This window comes from Trematomus bernacchii, unplaced genomic scaffold (genome assembly GCF_902827165.1).
Source record: "Trematomus bernacchii unplaced genomic scaffold, fTreBer1.1, whole genome shotgun sequence".
NCBI classification, from domain to species: domain Eukaryota; kingdom Metazoa; phylum Chordata; class Actinopteri; order Perciformes; family Nototheniidae; genus Trematomus; species Trematomus bernacchii.
In genome coordinates, this window is record NW_022987674.1 from 932537 (window position 1) to 960151 (window position 27615).

At 41.4% G+C, this 27615-nt stretch overlaps 1 protein-coding gene across 1 annotated transcript in view; it reads right to left on the reverse strand.

Annotated features, from left to right (window-relative positions):
• The window catches only part of LOC117487559 (voltage-dependent R-type calcium channel subunit alpha-1E), a 118309-nt gene that overhangs the window by 42920 nt on the left and 47774 nt on the right, over positions 1 to 27615 (reverse strand). The window contains 15 exon segments of the mRNA XM_034136208.1: positions 1353 to 1412; positions 3005 to 3134; positions 3232 to 3334; positions 4123 to 4331; positions 6188 to 7018; positions 16541 to 16632; positions 18027 to 18094; positions 18488 to 18605; positions 18936 to 19005; positions 19383 to 19514; positions 20668 to 20780; positions 20996 to 21108; positions 22798 to 23007; positions 24086 to 24181; positions 26601 to 26642. Of these exon segments, the coding sequence (XP_033992099.1) occupies positions 1353 to 1412; positions 3005 to 3134; positions 3232 to 3334; positions 4123 to 4331; positions 6188 to 7018; positions 16541 to 16632; positions 18027 to 18094; positions 18488 to 18605; positions 18936 to 19005; positions 19383 to 19514; positions 20668 to 20780; positions 20996 to 21108; positions 22798 to 23007; positions 24086 to 24181; positions 26601 to 26642 (2387 nt within the window).

Consider the following 27615-nt stretch of genomic DNA (forward strand, 5'->3'; position numbering starts at 1 on the left):
TTTCGTCTCCATTGCTTCAGAAGTTTCCATCACACAAGCTTGTAGGTCTTTTTTCTTCTTAGTAGATTAATCAGTATGTTCTGCAATAAATAAACTGTTGTATTGTTTACCTTTGATTGAAACAGGAGGAGACTTCTTGATTTGAATGTTTTCTATGTTTTCCTTCATACAACTATTTTATGGTGTTAAATTATATTAATGTAAAAGTCTGTATATAACGATGTTAAAAATGTAAATAAACATATTGTGGAACACATTTTTAAAACTGTCAGGGAATAATTCTGTATACATGTTTACCTTTCCCCCTCTGACTCAGATGACCAGCCTTGATCAGCCGCTATCTCCCTTAAGGCTAGTGCCTGTTGCACTGTTGGAGGAGCCTGGTGTTGGGGAATCATTTTCCCTAGTGTCCTAGATGCCTTGAGCAGCCGCTATCTCCCTTAAGGACACACTCAAAAGTCCCCTTAAGGAGGGGCTGCCCTAGCAAGTTGTTGTTGTCACCAGTTTGTGACCGGGCAGCTCTCGCTCAGAGATAGTTATTGTTGTGGGACACCTGGAACACATCCTTCTCGGGGTGTAGATGACCCCGAGCCATAAGCGACAACAAATGTGATTCAGTGTCCTCAGCTGTTTAGTCTATCTATTGAAGAATGTAGATTATTACACTCTGAACTAGTTAAAACCTGGAGCTACAGGAGGGGTCTTCAGAATTGATGGTGGCATCTCAACCGTGTGGTCAGACCGTGGCCCGTGACATGCCGTGTGAATTCTCCGGCCGAAGCTCCAAATAAACCGTCAGTGTTTGCCATCAAAGCTCCAGCTCTCCTTGTGTGTCTCTTTGACTCCCATTGCTTCAGAAGTTTCCCCCACAAAAACCTCTACAGTATGTCAACAAAACAGAATGATAAACCTGGCTTTGACAGCTGGGGAAGTTTGTAGGAAAGTTAAAAAGAAGTAAACTGTTCTTAATATAACTCCTTTGGGACTTGTTTAAATAAAAAAGGGCGACTTTTTTGTTATTTGGACCCAACGTATAGATAAATACAACTGGATTTGAGGGCTTGGAAAGGCACAATGCTTCTTTTAATGGGTCAAAACAGTCGTGAATGATGTGCCGAACATCTCCGTTTTCTTATTCATTTGTAATCAGACTTAGTTGTCTAATCTTCAAACTTCTCTAGATGTTGAATAAGGCAAACAGGAATGCCCCAAAGCGACTTGTAGTTCCTCGTTTTGTTGCAACGTGTATGTCCCCACCTTGAAAATTGTTGCTGAATAAAGACACATCTCCTGTATATTTGTCACCACCATTTCTTGCATCAAATCACCTTCTTCTTCACAGAGTCGCTCACCTTTATAATCATCTCAAACGTGAAGACTCCCGTGAACACGTAATCAAAATACCGCAGAACCTAAAAAGAAGGACAGTAAAAAGAAATATATAAGGAATTCATGTAGCATAAAACAGATAATAACAATGTTTATTTCACAAATAAGCTGAAGTTCCTCAAGTGGATGATTCGATGTCAAGACATGTGGAGCTTTTAAGGATCTCTTTTTATGCTTTAATATAAAACATTCTCCTCTATATGGAAACACCAGATCATTCCTCCAGGTTCAGTGCGTCTAATACTGAAATGTCTTCATGCATTAGTGATTTTTACTGCCCCCCCATCAAGTCACATTAGAGTCCTTTCGCAAAACGATTTAAGGAAATGTTTGAAGCTACTTAGTTATGAAGCTATGAGACCCAAGGCACAGATAAACACAGATTGAAATCGTATAGCACAGTGGTCCCCAGTGACTATCAGTCTGAACCATGTTTTATTTCGAAAAATTACCGAATATATCCGTCTGTGCGTCTGCGTCTCTGGACACATGTCAACACCATAGATCAGGGGGGTCCAAACCTTTTTCACCGAGGGCCACATACAGGAAAATATACGAAGGGCTGGGCCGCTCTCTAGAGGTTTATCGCCTCATAAGTTCAGTTAGAAGTTAGCAAAATCAATCAAATGTAGGTGCATGATGCTTCTGAGTGTAGGCAGCTCATCCCTCAGAGTGATTTTAATAAGGAGAAATATGAAGGGTAGATTTCAAGCTTGGAAATAAGTCAATGGGCTTTTTTCTTATCAACTAAGATATGTTAGAAAATGTTTCCAACTTTAATTGACTGAATTTATTTGAGAAGTGGTCTCATTAACACGTGAATACTACTGTGGGATATATTTTTACATTTATATTTAAGAAGTACAATATAAGACAAGCACAAGTTTCATTTGTATTCCATTATACTTTTTTAATTTGCTGAGGGCCGATTCAAAATGGTCCGCGGGCCGCATTTGGCCCCCTGGCCGTAGTTTGGATACCCCTGCCATAGATCAAGATGCTCGTCTCGGTCACGTGACACTTCTCTCTACTGAGCTCCGTGTTTGTTGGCCTTTTATTTGTCTGTCGTACAACAGCACTCGTTTCAAGAAGATATTTTGATCATGATGTTTCAGCAGCGGAGTTCATAACATGTAGACTGAAGCCTGATGTTTACGGAGGACAGGACAGGTATATTCCGGCTTAGATTGGGTGTTTGTCATCACTTCACAAGCGGTGCGCCTTGCTACCTTGAAATTAAACTACTTTCAACTAAGGACACAGCTGTAAGTGGCGTCTACGTCTACAAAAGTTGATTTGAGCACACAAACACGGCGCATGTGAAAGGCGTTGTGTTTGCAAATGATGGTTTTCCTCAGAGGAAAAGTGCCAGAGTGTCGTTACGGCAGCACATCAACCCTGTAACCCCCCCCCCCATACTTTGAAGGCCAGTCCTTGAGAATATTGTGTTACATGAAACCGGTTTGTGGCGCAAAAAAGGGGGACCGCTGGTAAAGCAGACGTATTCTCTCTCACACACACACACACACACACACACACACACACACACACACACACACACACACACACACACACACACACACACACACACACACACACACACACACACACACACCTTGTTCCAGTTGGAGGAGGTGGCTACAGGGTCTTCAGCAGCTAATGCTATGCTGCTAGCTGCTATCACCAGCAGGATGCACATCTCAAAGTAACGCAGATTCACCACGTAGTGACAGACCCGACGCACCCTGTGGAGACAAGAGGGGGGAGTATACATGTTATATGTGGAGTATAATCATTCATATTCCCATGGTGTTATAAGTCTGTACCCGTGGATAAACGTACGGGTTGTCAGGTTTGAAGATGAACATGCTGTCTGGAGTCACAGCCGGCTTCGATTCCTCTTCATCCTCCTTCTCTGATTTACAGTCAGGGTCCTTACTCTTCACTGGAGGAAGATCAGGGGGGAGACAAGGAGGTGAGGAGGAGATGGCACAGTGAAAACATCAGCAGGAGAGGACTCTTTAAAGTAGAGACACTACATACTGATATACACCTGAACATCAGCAGGAGAGGACTCTTTAAAGTAGAGACACTACATACTGATATACACCTGAACATCAGCTGGAGAGGACTCTTTAAAGTAGAGACACTACATACTGATATACACCTGAACATCAACAGGAGAGGACTCTTTAAAGTAGAGACACTACATACTGATATACACCTGAACATCAGCAGGAGAGGACTCTTTAAAGTAGAGACACTACATACTGATATACACCTGAACATCAGCAGGAGAGGACTCTTTAAAGTAGAGACACTACATACTGATATACACCTGAACATCAGCAGGAGAGGACTCTTTAAAGTAGAGACACTACATACTGATATACACCTGAACATCAACAGGAGAGGACTCTTTAAAGTAGAGACACTACATACTGATATACACCTGAACATCAGCAGGAGAGGACTCTTTAAAGTAGAGACACTACATACTGATATACACCTGAACATCAGCAGGAGAGGACTCTTTAAAGTAGAGACACTACATACTGATATACACCTGAACATCAGCAGGAGAGGACTCTTTAAAGTAGAGACACTACATACTGATATACACCTGAACATCAGCAGGAGAGGACTCTTTAAAGTAGAGACACTACATACTGATATACACCTGAACATCAGCAGGAGAGGACTCTTTAAAGTAGAGACACTACATACTGATACCTGTGATGGTGGAGAGCTCCAGGCAGGACTGAGCGTTGGGAACCTCGATGATCACGCTGGAGCTGAGCGGACATTTCTCCTTCTCCGTCTCTTCTTCGTTTTTCTCTGGGACGACGGGAGGATCTGGATCTGATTTCTGAGGAGTTTCCTCCGTGTCTCCGATGTGGATCTGACTCTCCTGTGGGTCAGTGTGTCCTCCTTCAACCAGACTGGAAATACAGAGAGAAAGTATTTAAGATACAGACAGAAGAACAATGATATTATAACACTTGGGTCGGTGCTGTTGATTGGTGATTGTATAGTCCAAAAGCTACAGGAACCACTATCATTGTTTTTCCGTTAACTGTCAAGTGGGAACTAAGTATTTTTTTGTGTTTCTCTTATTTTCCTACGATGCTGTTATGATTCGCTGTAAGATAAGAACATATGAAGGACAGACCATCTATTTGTATTTATTTATATTTTTTGAGAAAGGGGCAGGTCATATCAGATTATTTTCTCCTCCCTGCTCCTTTTCGGTTACGGTGTGTTTATAGAGACATGTTTTGTAAATAATTGTTAAACATTAAAGGTAGGGTAGGTAAGTTTGAGAAACCGGCTCGAGATACACTTTTTGTTATATTCCATGGAATGCTCTTAACATCCCGATAGCAATGAATATCTTAAGTGCTTTGACAAAAAATCCATAAAAAAATGTCATCTGTGGAAGCCGTAGTACTGTAAAAAGTACGACCAATCATCTGAGCCGGCCCGGCTAAAATAACTGGATGGCCTACCTGCCTGTCAGCCTTCCATCGGGGCACAGACTTATCTCGTGCCCTCATTGGTCATGTGTGCGTTCGTGTGTGTTGGAGGAGGGGCTCTGTAAGGAAGTGGCAGATTTTTTCCGGCTGTGTATTTTCAAATTCTAGCGCACTCGAGCCGGTTTCTCCAAAATTACCTACCCCACCTTTAAGTTGTGCATACCATGAACGGAACAAATACAAATGAAATGAAATTGATGCTTGAACATGGATTCATTCATTAAAGGAAGATCTAAATAATACTCTGACGGTTTTATTTATCCCACATATGCTAAATTGTATTCTAATTAGCATTAGACGACCTGTGTGAATATATCTTTGTTATTCTCTTAACCTTATACTGTAACTTTCTCTTGGGTATTCCCGAAGTTCTGTGATCAAATCTATTTTAAAGTCTTGTATAATCTTTTTAGATCTCGAGGTAATTTAAAGTCAATGGCAGTGAACATAAATGTGACATCCTGTAGATAAATCTGAGGAACTTGCAAATTGAAACTTTTCTATGTTTTCTACAATTGTATTGTGTGTAAATTATATTAATGTAGAAGTCTGTATATAAGGATGTTAAACATGTAAATAAAACATATTGTGGAACAACCTCTGACTCTAATATGTCAACAAAACTTGGAATTTGCATCTCTTCTTCAATCATTCCTTTCTTTCTTGACTTTCATTTAACCTGTTTACCAATTCTAAAAACCCCAAATAAACACAAAACAACATGTTGGATGAGTATCTCAACCTCAGAGCACATTACAACAACTGAGAACGCACGAACACACACACACACACACACACACACACACACACACACACACACACACACACACACACACACACACACACACACACATTACCATTATACATCACTTCAGGGGACATTACATTGACTTACATGCATTTCCTGGAGACTTATCCTAACCTTAACCATAACCAACACATGCCTAATCCTAACCCTAACCCTTACCCTAACCCTTACCCTAACCCTAACCCTAACCCTAACCCTAACCCTAACCCAAACCAAGTCTTCACCCTAACATTAATGAAACTATTTACTAATATATATTTAGACTGTAAGTGTAAATATGCACATTGACATTGAATGTTATTTCGTTGCAGTGTCACCGCTACTACCTCTGCTTTTACCACTCTTATTTATTTATTGTGTCTATTTTTTACTGCAGTGAGAGTTGCCAAAGACATTTCGTTGTACTTTGTATGATGACAATAAAGATATATTGTATTCTGTTCTATCCTCTCACCTGCTCTCCTCAGGTTCGCACCCTTCTTTTTCCTCCATGTTGGTCTCCACCTCCTTCTCCTCCACTCTCTCCGGATGTTTCCTCCTCTCTCTGCTGGCCGATCGACTCCCCGTTTGGCCTCCGTTCCCGGGTGATGACGCCTGACTCTTATTCTCTCCGTGATGCCTCCCCCTGCGACCCCTGACCCCTCCGTGACCTCCCATTTCGGGGGTCAACAAATCCAGGTTTTCAGGAGGTCTGAACTTCTTCACCGCTCTGTGTTGTCGCTCGCCGTTTAATCTGGGACTCCTGCGCTCGCTGTGAGTCGGATTAACGGTGAGTTTTGCGCTCTCAGCTACAGATTCAGCTTCAGATTCAGGTTTAGCAATAGGTGCTTCAGAAGGGGGATTCTTTGTAGGATCTTCCCCAGAAAGAGTGGCATCCAAAGGCATATCCAGAGACACAGAGGAGTTTGAAGCAGGGTTTTTGGACGGCGATGCTAAAGGGTCTTTTTTTAAACTCCCGGAAAGTGTGTTCTCCACGGTTTTTCGATGCAGTGACTGTGGACGTCCAGTAGGGGCAGCGTTGGAGTTTGGGTTTCCGTCCTTTTCCTCGTTTTGGCTGTTGAACAGAATCTCTCGACTGGACATCTGTCGGTGTCTCCTCAGCTGGCTGGTCCTCTGCTCCCACACCGACATGGTCATCCTCTTCCTCCGCTCCCTCCTGGACATGAAACAGTGAGAGGGGTTGAGAGGGAGGCCACGACCCTCCTCCAGACTGCAGGAGTAGGTGGGCCGGCTGCGGTGGATCGCTCGCTTCCTGTAAAGGTAGGGCCGCCTCCTCCTGCTACCACTGAGAAAAAGAAGAAGAAGAGGAACATATATCAGAGAAAATAAACATTTTATTATTAACAACACATTTACAAGGGACAGTTCACCCGGAAATGTAAAATACATATTATTCCTCTCCCCTGTAGGGCTGTTCATCAATCTAGATAGAATTTCTGAAGTAAAAAGCTAATGTTGGGCTTTAAAGGAACTACAGCACGGTCACATGACTTCACGTCACCACCGCTAAGCTAAAGGTGGCTAATGTTGGGCTTTAAAGGAACTACAGCACGGTCACATGACTTCACGTCACCACCGCTAAGCTAAAGGTGGCTAATGTTGGGCTTTAATACAGCGCGGTCACATGACTTCACGTCACCACCGCTAAGCTAAAGGTGGCTAATGTTGGGCTATAAAGGAACTACAGCACGGTCACATGACTTCACGTCACCACCGCTAAGCTAAAGGCGGCTAATGTTGGGCTTTAATACAGCGCGGTCACATGACTTCACGTCACCACCGCTAAGCTAAAGGTGGCTAATGTTGGGCTTTAATACAGTGCGGTCACATGACTTCACGTCACCACTGCTAAGCTAAAGGTGGCTAATGTTGGGCTATAAAGGAACTACAGCACGGTCACATGACTTCACGTCACCACCGCTAAGCTAAAGGAGGCTAATGTTGGGCTATAAAGGAACTACAGCGCGGTCACATGACTTCACGTCACCACCGCTAAGCTAAAGGAGGCTAATGTTGGGCTATAAAGGAACTACAGCGAGGTCACATGACTTCACGTCACCACCGCTAAGCTAAAGGTGGCTAATGTTGGGCTTTAATACAGTGCGGTCACATGACTTCACGTCACCACTGCTAAGCTAAAGGTGGCTAATGTTGGGCTATAAAGGAACTACAGCGCGGTCACATGACTTCACGTCACCACCGCTAAGCTAAAGGTGGCTAATGTTGGGCTTTAATACAGTGCGGTCACATGACTTCACGTCACCACTGCTAAGCTAAAGGTGGCTAATGTTGGGCTATAAAGGAACTACAGCACGGTCACATGACTTCACGTCACCACCGCTAAGCTAAAGGAGGCTAATGCTGGGCGTGATGACGTTTAGTAGTCTCATTTAGACACTTGTTAGCCAATTTAGCACTCAGCTATTTCCACCAAATAGTGGATATTGATAAATAGCACAACAGGGAAGAGGACAAATATGTGCTTTTGATTTTAGGGTGAACTGTCCCTTGAATACACAGAAGGTTTTATCTCTGGTTTATCTTTTATTTATTTATTTATTTGAGTATGTATTGTTATTGAAAACATCTTTGTTTGCATGCTGTGAATCCTCAAAAGTCTCATTTGATTCAAAGTAAAGTTTCTGAATCTGTTTCGACTGATTTAAATTCTTCTAGGTTCCTTTTTCATTTGATAAAATACAATGAAATATACACATTGTTACCAAAGAAAACAATATCACAGTATGTGTGCTAACAATGCTTTTGTCTGATGCTCAACTAATAGGAGCTGTTTTAAATCAACAATAACAAATCACTGGATCGATGGAGATGTAAAGTGATAAATTATGCAAGCCAGGAGTTGTTGTGAGACTGTGATAACAAAAGGAGTAAGATGCAGAGTGAAACCAGTGGGAGAGATATAAAGAAAAGTGGAATAAAATGAGGTTTGGAGGTACAGGACAGAATATGAATCAGGCTGAGCGACAGAGATACTTACTGGAGCGAGGACTCTTGTGTGGTCCGTGTTATCAATGAGCGATTGGTTGAAAACAAGACATTAGTGCTTTTGTGAGCGGAGACAAAACAGAACAGGAGACACACAGCAAAAGATCCGCGAAGATAAACACAAACAACACGACTTATTACAGGCTGATAATGCCATGTTGTTGAAAGGTAAAGGTGCTTTAATAGACTACAAAATGCATCATTTGTGTTGTATTCTATGGTGGCTGACAGCAAACCCATTACAACGCTCTGAAACTCTTCCATATAAAAGCAAAGACAAACTGACTCAAAGACAGTTTCTTCCCCAGAGCATCATGAATTATTTCCTGCACTTTATTTTGTTATTATTTTATGAATGTATGAATGCTGCGTGTCTTTGTTGTTGTTGTCTTTCTTTGAATGTTTTGATGGCACCTTAAAAAGGAGTAGCTTTACTCTTCTTGTTGTACTTGTATAATGACAATTAATGCTTCTAATCTAATCATTAGGAGAAACACGCTGCAGTTAAAAAAACTATGCAGATATAAAAACACAAATGTTCCAAAACACACTCAAATGTAGACCCACACGCTGCAATTTGAAAACACAACGGAAACCAGGGGACACTAAAAAGTGACGCACACAGCTTGGAGATTATAAAGTTCAAGTGGACCTATCATGCTATATTTGAATAATATAGTGTAGGGCCATACCTATATAAGGCATATTTATACTTTTTTTTTTTCAAAATACCAAACAGATCATGCATTTTAGCCATGCCTCATTTTGCTCAATTTGACAATTTCTAGCTCTGGGCAGATTCAGTGAGAACAGCACCACCTACAGGCCTGGCATATGTACTACAGCGTCTCCAGCGCTTTCGAACGGCAATGGCCGTGGCTGTCTCCTCCTGATTGGTGGAGTTGGCCCAATAGCCGTAGCGCCACCGTCCTGACGTCAGGACAGTGTTCAAATCTGGATCAGTTTTTATCAGATCCGTTGCAGCCCCTTTTTTAGAGATTTGGGTATGGAGGAAAATAGAGAGGGTTGTGTTTTCTGACACTTGGTGAGTTCCCTGGAACACCGGGGACACATATTCATGTAGAAAAGACGTACAAAAGTGCATTTTGCATGATAGGTCCCCTTTAACCAACTGTTTTTTTTTATTTGCAGCGTTTCATTAATCAGCGCTTTTTAGAAACTCTGCGCATGTGTTAATAATAATTATAATGCATTTTATTTATAGAGCGCTTTTCTTGAAACTCAAAGACACTTGACAGAGTGAAGTTAGTAGTGTTCTCAAGCTGGTAAGGATGTTTCTTCGTTTGCATTTGTTTCGGCACATTGGTGATTTTACATTTGCATTGTTTTTGAAAGCGCAGCGTGTTTCTCCTTTTGAGGTGCCATCGAAACATTCAGAATAGACAACATACAACAAAGACACGCAGCATTCATACATACATAAAATAATAACAAAATAAAGTGCAGGGAATAATTCATGATCGCTCTGGGGAAGAAACTGTCTTTGAGTCTGTTTGTCTTTGCTTTTATATGGAAGAGTTGAAGCACGTTTTGAACCTGTCAGCCACCGTATAATTCAGTTATAAGATCATGTTTGATGTTGCAACCTTATATTTCCACCTTGTTGAGACATTTGTAGTGAATAAAGTATGAATTTAAGAGTCTCTCGATGCTTTGCTGTGTGTCTCCACTGGAGCCAGGCGGCACATTGACAAACAAGATGGTAGCAGTATTAGAAACAACATTAATAAACATCAACAGTTAGAACAACATTGATAGGAAGACATCGTTACTACAGTATGGGTACAGGTAGAGAAACACAGAGATGGGCTCCGTCAGCAAACACGGGAAAAAAGTAGATAAATATATTTTAGAAAAACCGTTTGAAACAGAACCAGCACAGTGGGATGCAGCTCTGCACACCGCCCTCTCCTCCGAGCAAACACAGCATTCATAAGACATGCTAACAGAGCTAAAGGAATGCATGTGCAGAGAATCAAGATATTACAGGGTTCAACATTAATGTGTTTTTTTTACTCGCCTGGTTGGTCAAATGCGTAAAAAATCCACATGTCCTATTTCACTTGCCCCTTACAAGTAGTTTTTTTTATTAGCAGTTATCAAACACTTATATTTTTCCTTTAAAAATTCTCACTTTTTCATAATTCTCACTTTTTTTAAAAGGATTTTTGTATTCTGACATTTTTTCATAATTCTGACATTTTTTCAAAATGCTCACTTTCTTTCAATATTCTCACTTTTTTCAATATTCTCACTTTTTTCAATATTCTCACTTTTTTCAATATTCTTGATTTCTTCAAAATTCTCACTTTTTTTCAAAATGCTCACTTTTTTTCAAAATGCTCACTTTTTTTCAAAATGCTCACTTTCTTTCAATATTCTCACTTTTTTCAATATTCTCACTTTTTTCAATATTCTTGATTTCTTCAAAATTCTCACTTTTTTTGAAAATGCTCACTTTTTCCAAAATTCTCACTTTTTTAAATATTCTCTATTTCTTCAAAATTCTCACTGTTTTTCAAAATGTTTCGACTTTCAAAATGTTGACTATTTTTCTAAATTCTCCCTTTTTTCACATTTCTGACTTCTTTCCTTAAAAATTCTGACTTTTTCTCTAAATTCACATTTATTCGGTGTGTCTGCACTCAAGAGAGACATTGCGGGAAAATATTACTACATTTATTTTTACATTTTTAGTTACTTTACAAATTAAGATTGCATAAAAAACACAGATACACTAAAAAGTATCCCCTCAAGTCAATCATCTCTGATCCTTCAAACACGCAGATATTGCTCATGCCCGTCTGGAATTAAATGAACAATTTCAGGCTTTCTTGCTATCCTTATTGTTGAGCCCTGTATTACTTTTACGATATTCCAACAGCATTTGGGAGAGGGTTGGAAGAAAAACTGTACACGTCTTGTACTGAAAAGCAGGCATGTGTGTAAAGTGTGTTTTTCTTCCCTTGGTCATGCTGATCGTATGCATGCGTTCTCAAAGTGAAACCAGTCTCCTGCATGCTGCATCTCTTTTTCTTTTAAAGCTGTCATGCAAGTTTCTCAAAGGTCAACAGGGGTCAGGTCAGTCGGGGTTTCACAGCTGACCCTAAAGTTCAGAGTCTGATTCAGAGTCTGGTGTTATTCCCGTCTGATGCTTTCTGACAGGAGCTGACCCTCAGCTAAAGAAAGTGAAGCAGAGTTTCCCTTCTGCTCTGAACAGTAATATTGGGGATATTTGCACACAGGACTTTCACCACTGTGGTTCCTGCACGTTTAAAAGTATATCTGTTTAATCCTTAAACATATCTGTGTATGTATGTAATGAGAATTCTGAGAAAAAAGTCAGGATAATGAAAAAAAGGCTGAAATTTGAAAAATTACGAATTTGAGAAAAAAAGTCATCATTTTTATGAAAGTCAGACATTTGTAAAAAACGCAAATATAATTGAAAAATCTGAATTTTGAAAATAGTGAGAATTTTGAGAAACATTTGAGAATTGTTAAAAGAAGACAGAATTTTGAAAAAAGTAGGAATTTTGTTAAAAAGTGAGAATTTGGAAATAAGTAAAAAAATCTGAATTTTGAGAAAAAAGTTCTGAATTTTGAGAAAATGTCAAAACTAGAATTATAATTTTTTTTAGATAGTCAGGGTTTTCAGAATAAGTCAGAAAAAAAAGTCAGAATAAAAACAAAGTTTGTCTGTAAAGAAGATGGTTAGGTCAGCATAAAGCAAATTCAGGCAGTAGGCGTCATCGGTTCAGAGTTTAATGTGTTTCTGTCTTATTCTGTTGCTGCTGCAACACCTGACTTTAATCGATACAGGTCCATCTCATCTTATCACAGTTGATGTCTACATGATAAGGTAAAGAAAGAAAGACACAGAGCAAGAAGGTACAAAACGCCACGGTGATAGAAATGTGAATTCTTCCACATGCCCATGCAACAAAATGCTTGTTTCTGCACACACACTGCGAGCACACAGAGTCCCACTCTGCTGCATGCACATGCACTTCAAACACCTTCAGTACGATCAGGCACTTTGCAATCAATCCCCGAGTAAGAAAACACAATCTACTCTGCAAACCTGAGGACCTGAGTGTTGAAAAGACAAGGTCACGTTATGAACATATTCCACAAGTGAGAACAGAACAGATCAAAGCCTGCACACACTCTGCTGAATCCAGAATAATAGTAATGTTATAAAGGTAACTGTTGTTTGTACGGGCGCAAAAGCAACGTTTTCATCACAGTAAACAAAGCAGCCTGTGGACAAAGTGAGCCCGCAGATCCATACAAAGAGAACTAATCAAAACAAAAGGACAAAAACCACCAGATTCAGAAACAGTTTCATCCCACAGGCAATACGACTGTTAAACACCTGAAGTGTTGAAACAACATCCATAACATTCATCTGCTACCTAGTCATTATTTATCTATTTATCTAATATATCATTCCAATAGCTTGCTCTTATTTCACTATTTTACTTTTTTTAAACAATTTTTCTTTTTGTATTTACTTTTTAATATTTACTTGCACTATATTTTTCTGTTTATCTGTATTATTGTGTTGCACTGTTGGAGAAGCCTGTGACCTAATATTTTCATCAACATAACTACTGTAGCTATGTTCGTATGACAAATAAAGAACCTTGAACCTTGAACCTTGAACCTTGAACCTTGAACCTAAGGAAGATTCCAGTGCCTGGGTTTACAGACGATCTCTTTGGAAAGGGAGCAACTACATTGAGTTTTCTGGCAGATAGCTTAACACGTATGTAACAACTTGACACAACAACAATGAGTTTTCCTGACACTGTGCACCAGCAAGGACCAACAAGACGCCCCCCAGGACCACATTACATATGTTTTAAAAGACAAACTTAAGGCAGATAAGTGTTTTTCATACAGTTCATTCATTTCCATTTTGCAGCTGTTAGTCCATGAACGAGACAAGTGTCCATGTTTAGTTCAGAAGTCAGTAACACCCATACAGTCTGAGGTGATAACAGCAGAACAGTGGGGGGTCTGTAATCTAAACTGCTAAAGTCAGTTTAACAGAACGAGTGAAGTCCTTCAGGTTATAATCCACAGACATCAGCGACGCTCTCACCATGTCTAAATCACAACTCAAAGTCCCTGTGTAGAGCTGCTTTGTATGTTATGTATGGTTATTATTATAAACAGCCTTGTTAGCGCACATCACTCTAATAACGGGGATTTCATGAGGAAATATGTGTAATGACAGCCTGCTACTCATCTACCATCTATGTGTAGACGATAATACCTCATCAGATTACACCACGGTTAGGATGATAATCTCTTATTGGTTTGTGTAGCGACCATTTTGACATAGTATTGTCCTCATTTCGCCCTCGTTGGTTCACTCCTAAGGACACTCCATGTTTATTAGGACACTAATGGCGCATTTCCACTGCAGGGCCTCGCTCGGCTCAGTACGGTATAGTTAGGCCTTGGTAGGCCAGGCTCACTTTATGCTGCATTTCCATTACAGTTTAGTAGCTGGGGCAGTAACTATAGTAACGCAGTGTAGGCGGAGCCGTGACGTGATCTTCAATGCGAACCACAAAACCAACATCAGCCGTTAGCTGTTAGCACTCAGAGCTCACAGCTCCTCATATCTGTTCAGAAACTAGACAAAAGTTAAACAAGTACAAACCACAGACTGCCTGTGTCATGGAGAATACAGTCGCTGCTTTATTTATGTCTGTAGGCCGTTGTTGTGAGTGTGGACGGTCGGAGCATATACTGCGTTAGCTTAGCCGATCTTCATTCAGAAAACACGCATTTAAAAAGGTTTTTCGCCTGCCGTCTGTCTGCAGACTTGTCAAAGCATTAATTCATGGTTTTTACTAACCGGTATCAGTATGTTGTTACTTCGGCATCATTTTGAAACGTGTATTACAATTAAATCAGGTAAAATATGTTCATTTTGTTGTAGTTGCCAGCGATTCTCTCACTAGTTTAGCATACTCAGCCCGGTTGTTGGCCCGCAAAGAACCTCGATTTTATGGGGCCAGAAAACTGTGAAAAAGTACCCGCAAGCCGGAACTACGCCTAGTGGAAACGCAACCAAAAAACGCGCCGGGCACTCCGCGCTGTAGTGGAAATGCGCCATAACCTTGCCTCTATCGATGAGAGTAACACATGCGTCACTTCCGGGCGAAGTTACGGCCACACCCACTTTTTAAGGGAAAACATTCGCTGTTTTTGGATTGGCGGTAAATACAGATTCAGAAGTTTTCAACAATCACATCAAAAAAATAAAACAACTGCGCTTTTTTTATCTACAAGAAGCCCAATTATGATGGTCAGACAGGCAAACTATAGAAAAATGTCACTGGACATCGATGATCTGCGTAGATTTATAGTTTAATTTAAATAATGTATGTCTGGACGAGTGGCAGGCAGCAGCTTACACTGAAACTGAGATTCTTTTACTGTCCTTTTTTCTGTAGAGGAAGTAAAGAAACCGTAGTATGTGTTACTCTCATCTATGACAACATCCTAAACTCCTCCCGCTCCAAAGTGGAAACAGTAACCATGGAGACCTCAATTTGGAGCAGATTACAGTGCAGAGGCCACAGAGAAAACCTCTCACTTAACATCAATCACTGTCACACACTGATCATCAGCAGGATGACCTTCAGCATCCTCTCCAAGCTGCTCTGCATCACGTGGAAATCCAAATCTGTGCAGGTCAGTCCTAAATAGACGAGGAGGGAGGCATCGTAGAAATGTATCACAAGTGTCATTTAATTATATATATGACTCTGTAACTTCTGGGTGATTTTCTCACAGTTTTCACTTGTATGTAAACCTGTCACTCCCAGGCGTTTATCACACCTTTAATACAAAAGACTGGCCAGCTTCTGTTCTGACCATTGTGGGGTTGATTATCATACGGTTTATAATGAACACGTCACAGTGTAACCCTATGTCTAGCCACCAATCTCCAGCACCCTGTAATGTAATCACTATGTATGTTGACTAGCTGAGACTTTCTGTGTCTCTTCCCTAAATAAAGTCATTGTTTTTCTGTGTAACTGGGTCAGATTTCTTTAGCACACATTGGTGCAGGTTATCTGTCCTTCCAGCTGGAAAAAAGGAAGGATTGATTCTGTTAAATGCTATAACTCTTTATTTAAAGGTCTCCTATTATACTGTTTCTCATCAATATATCACAGGTCTCAGATATATCCAGAGCATGTCTCTGATTGGCTGAAACACCAAACAGATCATTGCAGCATCCCATAATCCCCTCTGTTTCAGCCCTGTTTCCAAAGTGCTGATTCTCTGTCTGTTACTTTAGATGAAAATAAGGAGCCCCTCCCCACGCCCCTCTGAGAGAGATTTGGGTAGAAAGAACATGGTGCTCTAGGAGGACGATTCAGGTGATAAGGTGGGGGGGGTTACCTTGGTTGTTGATTGGCTAATGGTTACACAAGCCAACACATCGTTATGACATCATCAAGTGGCCAAAATCTGATCAGCTCATTTTCAGACAGGTTTTTATAGAAATGGATCAGGACAAAAAGAGAGAGAATCTTTGTTCCTGAAACTTTCAGAGTCTCTTTCCACAGAGGGGACACATGGTGATGAAGAAGAGACATAGGTGACCTTTAAATAACACTACTTTGGTTTAAGCTTGTCTATTTGTTCTTTTCTTACCAGAAGGTGATTAAGTGTGGAATTTCCACCACAGAAGGAAGAGGAAGGAGGAGGTCAGGCAGGGAGAAAAGGAGATAAAAGAAGGACTTACTCTGAGGACATGAAGGAGGACAGTGGCCCGACTTCCTTCGCTTTCTGCAGAGCGTGTTTCTGATTAAACGCCGCCTCCGCCTCCTCTTCATCCTGATCAAAAAGAGGACAAAAGTGTGTTATGGCCAGGGGTGCATATAACTTTCTTAGTGAGTTACTCAAATGAGTACCAGGAGACAATGTTTGGTACTCAGGGCTGCCCACGCAAGGTTATGTGTTCAGCCCCTCTGTTTCGCGAACGTGGACATAGTGGGGGTGTGGTATTGAACGTCGACGGGAGGGGTGGAGGGGGGCACTAGTGGAGCACGCGCACGGAACTCGCGCCGGACGTTGTGGCACAATTCCGTTGTACACACCGACGTTACCAGCAGCCCCGTCTGTGCGCACGGCGACCGGCTCTGTCGTCCAGTGATCGTAGCGCCTTCTGGAAATGCTTCACAAGTCCGCCAGTACGCAAATGCGCTTAGTGAGACAAGTGACGGTACGCATTTCAGATGTTTGCCGCGCATGCGTACCAGTTATGTGCACCCCTGGTTATGGCAATGATCAGAATCAGAATCAGGTTTATTAACAGGTAGGTCGCCACGTACGAAGAATTTGATTTGGTGTTGTGGTACACATTTTAAATTATGGAGAGCAGTATCAATAAAGAGTATCGATGAATACTGGTATTGATAAAACCCTAAGTGGGACTATTTGATTTCATTCATCCTAGATTGACTTTGTTAAACAGGTGGTTTGTGCCTCTTGTGTTGTACTCATTACGCTACGTCCACACGGTTCCGTCGCGTTGAAGCTTGCCGGTGGGCGTGTCTGGTGCGCGACTAACAACCAATCACATTAATCTCCCGCCCCGGACACACAAGCACGCGGTTTGATTGGCTAGCGCTTGTACTGGCATATGATTTGATTGGCTGGCGCTTCCGTCGACGCTTGAAAAGTTCTCAACTTTCGAAGCGAGCAACGGAGGCAAAGCGACGTGACGGAAACAGGTTTATCACCAGGTAGGTTGACACGTACGAGGAATTTGACTTGGTGTCGTGGTGCATACATAAAAGTAAAACAAAAATAAAATACATAGACAGAGAACTATTTTAAGAAAGCTATAATAACATTAAAAAAACTTTAAAAGATAAGGTGAAATATAGCAGAATTTACATTGAAATTGAATGGAATAAAATATGTGCAGTCATTTTATTGTAAATGGTATTAAAGCTTAATACAGTGAAACTAAATGTTTAACTAAGTAGTAATCCTTTCAAGTGTTTTAGAAAAATATCTTAAAAGACTTTATTTCGATATTGTGTTTCTTTGCATATTTGCCTAACTCGTCATTTTCTCTAGACAGCAGCTGATTTGAAGTTGCTACGACAAGTGACTGAACATCTGTGAGTTTAAATAATGAAACAGAATCACCATGGAGACGAGAGCCAGGGCTGGACACGCTGGAGTGGGTTTACTAACAGAATCAGAGCACTTTGTATTACCTTGGTGAGTTCTTGTGCGTTGGCGAGGTTATCCACAGCGATGGCCAAGAACACATTCAGCAGAGTGTCTGTTCACACGTTCAGGACTCAGCAAAGTGCAACCAGAGAACCCTTGAAATACAGACTGACTCAACACTGACACTCCTCTAGAGAGGAACGATAAGTTCAAATACTAACCCCTGTATGAAGAGAAATGTCTATTCCACGTTTACAAAAAGCCTTTCCAGCTCACTTACAGTCAAGATGGCAGAAAATAAATCACAATTCATCTTAAATCTATATATCAGGCATGGATTAAATCTGCAGATGCTACGGGTTAAGATCAGAACAAACTTCTCTGTGGATGTGAGATAATTCAAGTCTAAATGTGGGTGGCAACACACTAAGTTAAACTGATTTTTAGCCAAAGCCATCTGCTGGAAATGCCTTTGTAACTCATCATATAAGTGATTGAAGGATACAGTTTCCAAACAGTGTGAGCACGATGAAGTAGATGGAGGACCACATGCCGGACTTCACTCCTCCCTGAGAGCGAATCCCGTTATACATCACCTCGTTCCAGTCCTCTCCAGTGAGGATCTGAACACACACACACACACACACACACACACATTACAAGAGAGATATATCTACATAAAAAAGCCTGTTTTTAATGTTATATTTGACATGCAAGTTGGTCACAAAGAAGGGACAAGAAGAAAATACCATTTCAATCGGGGACTCGAGGGCTGTTTTATATAATAAATATTGTTTTGAAACCACTTTTTCTACAACTGTACATACATTTAGTTTTTTAAGACATGTATATTTAACAGAAAATGTCCTCCAATCCTGCACATCATTAATCACTGTTATTCAAATGTGTTAATTGCAGAGCAAAACATCTTCAGGTGTTTTTAACTTCCACACCTGAAAGACGGTCATGATGGCGGCAGGAAACGTGTCAAAGTTGGTCGGAGTGTAGTCCTCGAAGATGAACCTGCGGGGAAACACACACACACACACACGCACGCACGCACGCACGCACGCACGCACGCACGCACACACACACACACACACACACACACACACACACAGTGTCAAAAGATGCTACCTTACATCGAGAGGTAATATCATGGTAATATGGTAGTACAGTATGACTAACATCAGTGTGTGTGTGTGTGTGTGTGTGTGTGTGTGTGTGTGTGTGTGTGTGTGTGTGTGTGTGTGTGTGTGTGTGTGTGTGTGTGTGTGTGTGTGTGTGTGTGTGTGTGTGTGGAAATGATTAGGTTAGTCTCCCTGCCTCTCGGTGGTTCCTCTCGTTCCTTAATGGGCTCGTACGGAGCGATGGATTTGTTAGACTCAGTGTTACAGTACCTGCCGCCGAAGAGCTGCATGCCGAGCAGGGCGAAGACGAGGATGAAGAGGAAGAGGAGGAAGATGAGGGAGATGATGGACTTCATGGAGGCCATCAGAGAGACCACCAGGTTTCTCAGAGACGCCCAGTACCTTCAGGGTCACAGAACATCACACATTAGAGCAAAACAGATGACTAAAGATTTGATATATTTTAATTTGTTGAAGTGTGTGTGTGTGTGTGTGTGTGTGTGTGTGTGTGTGTGTGTGTGTGTGTGCGTGTGTGCGTGCGTGCGTGCGTGCGTGCGTGCGTGCGTGCGTGCGTGCGTGCGTGCGTGCGTGCGTGCGTGCGTGCGTGCGTGCGTGCGTGCGTGCGTGCGTGCGTGTGTGTGCGTGCCGTGTGTGTGTGTGTGTGTGCGTGCGTGCGTGCGTGCGTGCGTGCGTGTGTGTGCGTGCGTGCGTGTGTGAATGTACTAGCTAGTTGTTAATTCAGGTGTTTTGACAAGGAAGTAAGATGCATTGAATGAAGGATTATTGTTTAATTACAAATGATTGGCTGCTAGTTTATTTACTTTTATGTGTTTTCCTCTTATTTCTAGCTCAATTCTACATGATTTTAGTAATGTGTACTCTTTCATTTAATAAGTTATACATATTTAACTTTTATCTGAACTGTCTCTTTGCTGTATTAACACTTCCAATTCTTTATAGATTCTGAAAAAGGTCTCTTGTTCTGATAACATACATTTAAAATATTATTTTTAAGCGGCCCATTGTGAGCGTTTCAGGACTGCAATACCTAAATAAAGTCCTAAGATTATAATTATAGATTAAGTATACAACTTTGCTGCATGTAACTTAAATATATACATAGTGAATGTCCTCTTCCAATCTCAGAGTAACATGCTAACAAAGGTATCCCAACTGTAGCTGTGAACATGACAGGATGTATGATTACCTAGAAGAGCATCAGGACTGTTTGAGGCATATGATAGCTATGTGATTAACATGATGATTCAGCCTCTATGGAGATAGACATATGACAAGCATGCTCATTTCTGACGTGGAGCTAATCTGAAGTAAACATTGAATACTGCTTTCTATTCCTCCATCTTGTGACTGTGTAACTCCCTCTCTTGGATATCAGCATGTGAAGGACACTGTTCAGGAACTAGTTGATGCTCTGTATGTGATGACTACTTCCATTCTGGAGAGGATCACAAACACATGGATCCTGAGGTTGAAGCTCAAGCCGGGGACCAGGGAGATGTTTCTAACAGGAACAGAGGACGTCTGCAGGACTCACTTTGTGATTTTGAAGATCCTCAGCAGACGGAGAGCTCTCAGGACGCTGATCCCAAACGAGGTGCCGGGTCTGAAGAAACCCCACAGCACCTCGAAGATACTGCCCACGATCACCTGCAGAATATAATATAATATATATGTTGGAGTTTTGTAGAATGAATACAAATATAAAAAGATATATACAAAGGGTTGATGCTGCATCATTTAATCAAACCAAATGGTTCGAGAAGAAGAAGTAACAAACACAGATACAAAGGGATTGAAGGACACAAGTAGATGGTTTTTTGTGGAATAAATAATAAATGTAGATAAGGAGACGGAGAACTGACACTGCAGTCGAAGCGGTTGAAGGACGAGTGGAAGTAAAGACGAGGACCCAAGCTGTACATCTTCAGAAACATCTCCGTGAGGAACAGAGCGAGGAACAGGAACTCTGCATAGTCTGCAACAACAACACATGACATGTTAGACGCTTTTATCCAAAGCGACTTACATACTCAATACTGTGGACAATCCCAGGAGCGAAGTGTCTCAGGGACACAACGACATGCTGACTGCAGTGGGGTTTGAACCTGTGACCCCCTGATCCCAACACCAACGCACTAGTACACTGCGCCACACCCTCCCAAACAATAAGTATGCATATTCCACACTTACAAAGACATCTATAAGAGGAAGCAAGACATGTTCAAGCCATTTAAATCATTAAGTGGTGGAAAGAGCTGAATTCATCTGAATTTAACTCCCCAAATATTCGACTTTAAAATGATGGACAGTAATTCTAAACACCAAGTGGCCTAGTTTCTTTTTTTTATCTCTCGGACATTTCTTAAATATATTGTGCACAAAAAACATGTAAAACTGGGATTTATTTTTCGAATTTTTTAACAAGCAACAAAATAAGACAACTTGCCTAATCCTACTTATTTTATTTAACATGTAAATACTATTAAATATCTTATATAAGTTATAAAAATATAAGTTTTTGTTTTGATAACTGGAACTCATTAAGGAATTTTTTTTAAGTAGCATTTGTTTGCATATACATTTTTTAATTAAGGTTTAGGTTATTGCGATAGTTAGCATCTCTTTATACACCTTACACTTTCTGAAGACATGCAATCATTTGCCATGTCACACCGACTTGTATCTGAAAATATAATATTAAAGGTGGGGTAGGTAATTTTGGAGAAACCGGCTCGAGTGCGCTAGAATTTGAAAATACACAACCGGAGAAAATCTGCCACTTCCTTACAGAGCCCCTCCTCCAACACACACGAACGCGCACATGACCAATAAGGGCACGAGATAAGTCTGTGCACAGATGGAAGGCTGACAGGCAGGTAGGCCATCCAGTTATTTTAGCCGGGCCGGCTCAGATGATCGGTCGTACTTTTTACAGTACTACGGCTTCCACAGATGATATTTTTTTATGGATTTTTTGTCAAAGCACTTCAGATATTCATTGCTATCGGGATGTTAAGAGCATTCCATGGAATATAACAACAAGTGTATCTCGAGCCGGTTTCTCAAACTTACCTACCCCACCTTTGAAAACGTTTTTATTCTACAAAATACCCTAAAAAAAATCGCAGCAATTTACTTTACGACAGGCTGCATTTCTTATTATATGTAGGAGTTTAACTTCTTGAAACCACTTGGAATTAATTGCAGGTTTACCACAAGGTGAGTTCCTTTTATTTCCTGCTTCTTTACACATACTCTCTCCAGTACAGGTTAGCTCTGAGTGTTAGCATGCTAATGTAAACACAGACCATATTACTTCCAGAACACGTCTCATTGTTTCTGACAGCAACGTTTCTGATTGGCCCGTTGGTGTAAAGCCCGCCCACATTTTAGTAATGTCGTCATGACGCAGCAAATCTGGATCAGCTCCGTTGTTCCCCCGTTTTTAGAGATGTGGGTACGGAGGAAAAGAGAGAGGGGTTTGTTTCCTGACACTTTGTGAGTCTCCTGACACACCGGGGATACACCGGGGACACACCGGGGACACACCGGGGACACACCGGGGACACATAGGGACACACCGGGACACATGGTGATGGAGAAAAGACATTAAAAAGTGCATTTTGCATGATAGGAGACCTTGAACTCCCTCAGTGTGACTCACAGAGGAAGGTGGAGAGCCACAGCGGCTGGTTGTGATGAACGATGGCGACACAGATAGTGTTCAGAGCCACGAGACCCAGCACCGTCCAGTAGAAGGTTTGAGTCTTCACCACACGGCGGATGGAGATTCGCAGCAGGCGCTCTTTACGCCGGAAAAACGCAGTCGGACCTCGTTTAGCGCTCCGGATACTCGCTCTGTTGATCGGGACGCCTGCGGGACACAGAGAGGGGGAGGTCGTTTAGTTTATTTGTTTATAGTGTCGTGGACCCAACTGTCACAAAAAACACAATGGGGCAGCTTTTAATTGAATACTGACGAGTGTAAACCTCATGATATGATTATTTTGAGTTCAGACTGTGTACCATGAAACTGCCTTGAATTGAACCAAAGGGGCTGGAAATGTTATTGAATGTTGAAATGTATGTAAGATGTGTCTTTGTATGAAGGGTAGTGTGTTTTTTAATGTTTTATTTGTGTTTGTTTCTGCACCTGTACCTCAGTGTCATTTGACCTTGAGAAATGCACTTCTGCATGTTTGGAACTGTACACTGTATACATGTGTTTTATTGTATCAAATGTGGCAGCTTTAGCAAACATTGCTAATTTCTAGCTGTTGTCCCCGGGCAGATGATGATAGACAACCTTTTTAAAAATCACATTACATCAACAGCATTCGTTATAAAGAAAGGATGAAAGACAAGTAGATGGAGGCGAAAGGATGAAAGAGAACAATACAATGCTAACAACACACGTTACTAGATACATGTCACATATAGCACATCACAATCACAGGACAGAAACCAGGGGCAACATCCATGATGACAACATGTAACACACATGCAATATCCAACACAGACTAGGCGCTAGGGGGTGGCTACTTGGGCTCAAGCCCCGGATGTTTTCTGAAAAGCCCCGAATGTTTCACTGAGAAACGTCTCGTGAGTAATGTGCAGTACCGGAGTCCAACAGAGAGGCAGCAGCTGCGGGACAGTAGCCTGCGTACTACCCCCGCTGCGAGGCTCCGGCGAGTCCACAGTTCACGCTTCTTTCTGGATCAGAAGTCAGATTTTCGACATCCTCCAGGATCATCTTTTTTCATATCGATCACACTTATTGTACGTCGCTTTGTATAAAACCGTCAGCTAAATGCAATGTCATTATAATTGTTATGATTTGGAATGTCTCTATTGTTATTTGATCATATATCTTACATACACAACATTTATTGCATTTCTTGAGAGAGGGATCACTTCCTGGCTTCTACCTCTTACTAACGACCCAGACTCACCCAAAGAGGAGACGTCTCCGTATTGTTCCTCCCCCGTTTGCCCTCGATGCCCGCCATCCATCCCCCTCCTTTTGATGGTGGTGGCTCTCTTCAGCACTGCAGACAACAACAACAACAGGTCAACATCAACAAGAGGAAGACACTCAAAAACACTCTGAGAAGTATCAGGGAACACATGTGAGGGTAGTGACACAAAGCAGACTTTTGGGCAGCGGGACCACTAATATTTAGCTTTTATCATAGACTTTTTGTGACTTTTTGCAGGTAGTTTGTCAATGTTCTAACAGATTACATGCTATTTAGACACTGGGGGCAGTAGGTCATATCTCTGAGTACAGCACAGAATAGTTTTCAGATCGTTTGGCAACTTTAATCACAAGTTTTTACTGTCTCTCTCTACAGAAAAAGGTGATTAAATATGTGGAAAACACTGAATAAAGCAGTTTCAGTGGACACAGGTCGGACGGAGCAAAAGGCTAATGGTTCCTCAGTTTGTTTCTATGATTTTGATAATAAAAAATACTGGTAAAACAACCAAGAGTAAAAGTAGAAGTACTCAGATCTTGTACTTGTAATTAATATTAAGCTTTTATCTTAAGATATTTGTTGACTTTTTGCAGGTAGTTTGTCAATATTCAGATTACAAGCTATTTAGACACTGGGGGCAGTAGGTCATATTTCTAGAGCACAGATTTACTCTTCTGTGAGGCGGTAATTGTTTACAGATCGTTAGGCAACTTGAGACACGACTTTTAACTGTCTTCTTCTACAAAAACAATGCGATTAAATATGTGGAAAACACTGAATAAAGCCGTTTCAGTGGACACAGGTCGGAGGGAGCTAAAGGTGAACCTACGATTCTGATTCTGATTTCTGAATCAAACCATTACCTTCATTGGGATTACATGTTGGCTCGACTGTATACCTGCATTCAAGTGACACATACTTACTGTCGGTGTAATTGTTGCAAACTGAAGGAAACTAGAGGGGTTTTAATACTAAAATCCTCTCCTGTTGCTCACAGATTCTGCTTTCACTCGCAGACATGTGTTTACAGAGATAAGCGGTGTGTTCAAATGGCCCAAAAGACTGCACAGTGCGTGACCACCCTCACATTTCTCAGTGAGGCAGGCAAACTCATGATGCAATGCAGAGATCATGATGATGCAAATGGTGAGAGTTTAATCTCTACGAGGATCATCAGCAAAGTTGTATCTGAGAGGGAGAGTTGGGCTCATTAACGCTGCGGTTCAATGAGATACAAATGATCCCTAATGTGTGTGTAATGATCCAAACGGCTGCAAAACCGTCTGCTTTTATTTCATGATTTCATCGTGGCAAACCATGCTCCGAGGCGCTGCATGCACTTCTGTTTCTGAGCCGTGCCGTGCACACATGCTGCGAGTGTGTGTGTGTGTGTGTGAAGAGTGTGTGAGAAGCGTGTGTGTTGTGTTTTCTCGCTGATGATTGTTTTCATTTTCTCCTCCTCACACCTTCCCGCTACCTGTGTGATTTCTGAATCTACTTGCAGTCAATATTTGCTCGGGGACTTTGTTTTTAATAACACACACACACACACACACACACACACACACACACACACACACACACACACACACACACACAGCTGCCTTTTCAGACCAATAGTTGCTAAGGTAACCGCAGCAGTGTGCCACCTTTTTATTTATTTTAATTAAAGCTCTCAGAGTTTATTTATTTCAAATCACAACAGCTGTGGTGTGTGTGTGTGTGTGTGTGTGTGTGTGTGTGTGTGTGTGTGTGTGTGTGTGTGTGTGTGTGGTGTGTGTGTGTGTGTGTGTGTATGTGTGTGTATGTGTGTGTGTGTGTTTGGTGTGTTTGTGTGTGTGTGTGTGTGTGTGTGTGTTTGGTGTGTTTGTGTGTGTGTGTGTGTGTATGTGTGTGTGTGTGTGTGTGTGTGTGTGTGTGTGTGTGTGTGTGTGTGTGTGTGTGTGTGTGTGTGTGTGTGTGTGTGTGTGTGTGTGTGTGTGTGTGTGTGTGTGTGTGTGTGTGTGTGTGTGTGTGTGTGTGTAGAGACACTACATACTGATATACACCTGAACATCAGCAGGAGAGGACTCTTTAAAGTAGAGACACTACATACTGATATACACCTGAACATCAGCAGGAGAGGACTCTTTAAAGTAGAGACACTACATACTGATATACACCTGAACATCAGCAGGAGAGGACTCTTTAAAGTAGAGACACTACATACTGATATACACCTGAACATCAGCAGGAGAGGACTCTTTAAAGTAGAGACACTACATACTGATATACACCTGAACATCAGCAGGAGAGGACTCTTTAAAGTAGAGACACTACATACTGATATACACCTGAACATCAGCAGGAGAGGACTCTTTAAAGTAGAGACACTACATACTGATATACACCTGAAAAAGTGTGTGTGATAGTGTGTGTGTGTTGCAGGTTGCAGGTTGCAGGTTGCAGGTTGCAGGTTGCAGGTGGCCGAGCAGAGGACGGTTCTCACCATAGACTCCGCCTGTACTCCAATCAGGGAGGCTCCTGAGAGCTGCCAATCAATCAACATTTAATAAATGTGTTTCTCGTAAACCGGGGACTGTAATCCTAGTAATTGTCTTTCTTTTTATTGCAAATATATGACTTTATAATCAAAAAATATGCAAAACATTTCTCTCAAACCTTTTTTTTTTTTTTTTTTTTTTTAACCTTTATTTAACCAGATAAAAGCATTGAGATAAAATCTCATTTTCAATGCTGACCTGGCCAAGAAGGCAGCAACGTTACACATAACACATAACACAGACATATAAAATACAGAGAACATAACTAAGAAAACCAAAGACGAAAAGCAGTCACAACATTGTGCACATTAGGACAGTAAGAAAGGTACTACTTATTACTGCAAGAGCAGCTGGTGGTAAGGACCTCAGACAACTTCAATTTAAAACATGCTATTGAGACAAGTGCCCTCAGTTTTAGGCTTGATTGAAGGTCATTCCAAGACCAAGGACCATAATAAAAAAGACTCCTTTTTCCAGCCTCAGTCCACACAGCAGGAACCTGGACCCGTATCCAGGCACTGGATCTGAGGTTGTGAGAGTCACAAACTGGAGCAAATCTGGCACATATGTACAGTGGAAGCTTACCTAAAATGGCTTTATACATTAATAAAAACCAATGCTGCATCCTACGCATAGTAAGTGAGGACCATCCAGTTAGGCTATACAGTTTGCAATGATGAGTCCTATAGGGTGCATTTGATATATAACGCAGTGCAGCATGGTAGAGTGGGTCAAGTTTGGCCAAAACAGTGGGACAGGCAAATCTATAGATTGTATCACCGTAGTCCAGCTGGGACAGGAATAAGCCAGAGACCAACCTTTTACGGGATGAAATTGAAAAACAACATTTAAGTCTGAAAAGGAAGCCAAGAGTGAATTTCAATTTCTTTGTTAAAACTTCAATATGGTGTTTGAAGTTCAGATTACTGTCCAACCAAAAGCCCAGATATTTGTAGGTAT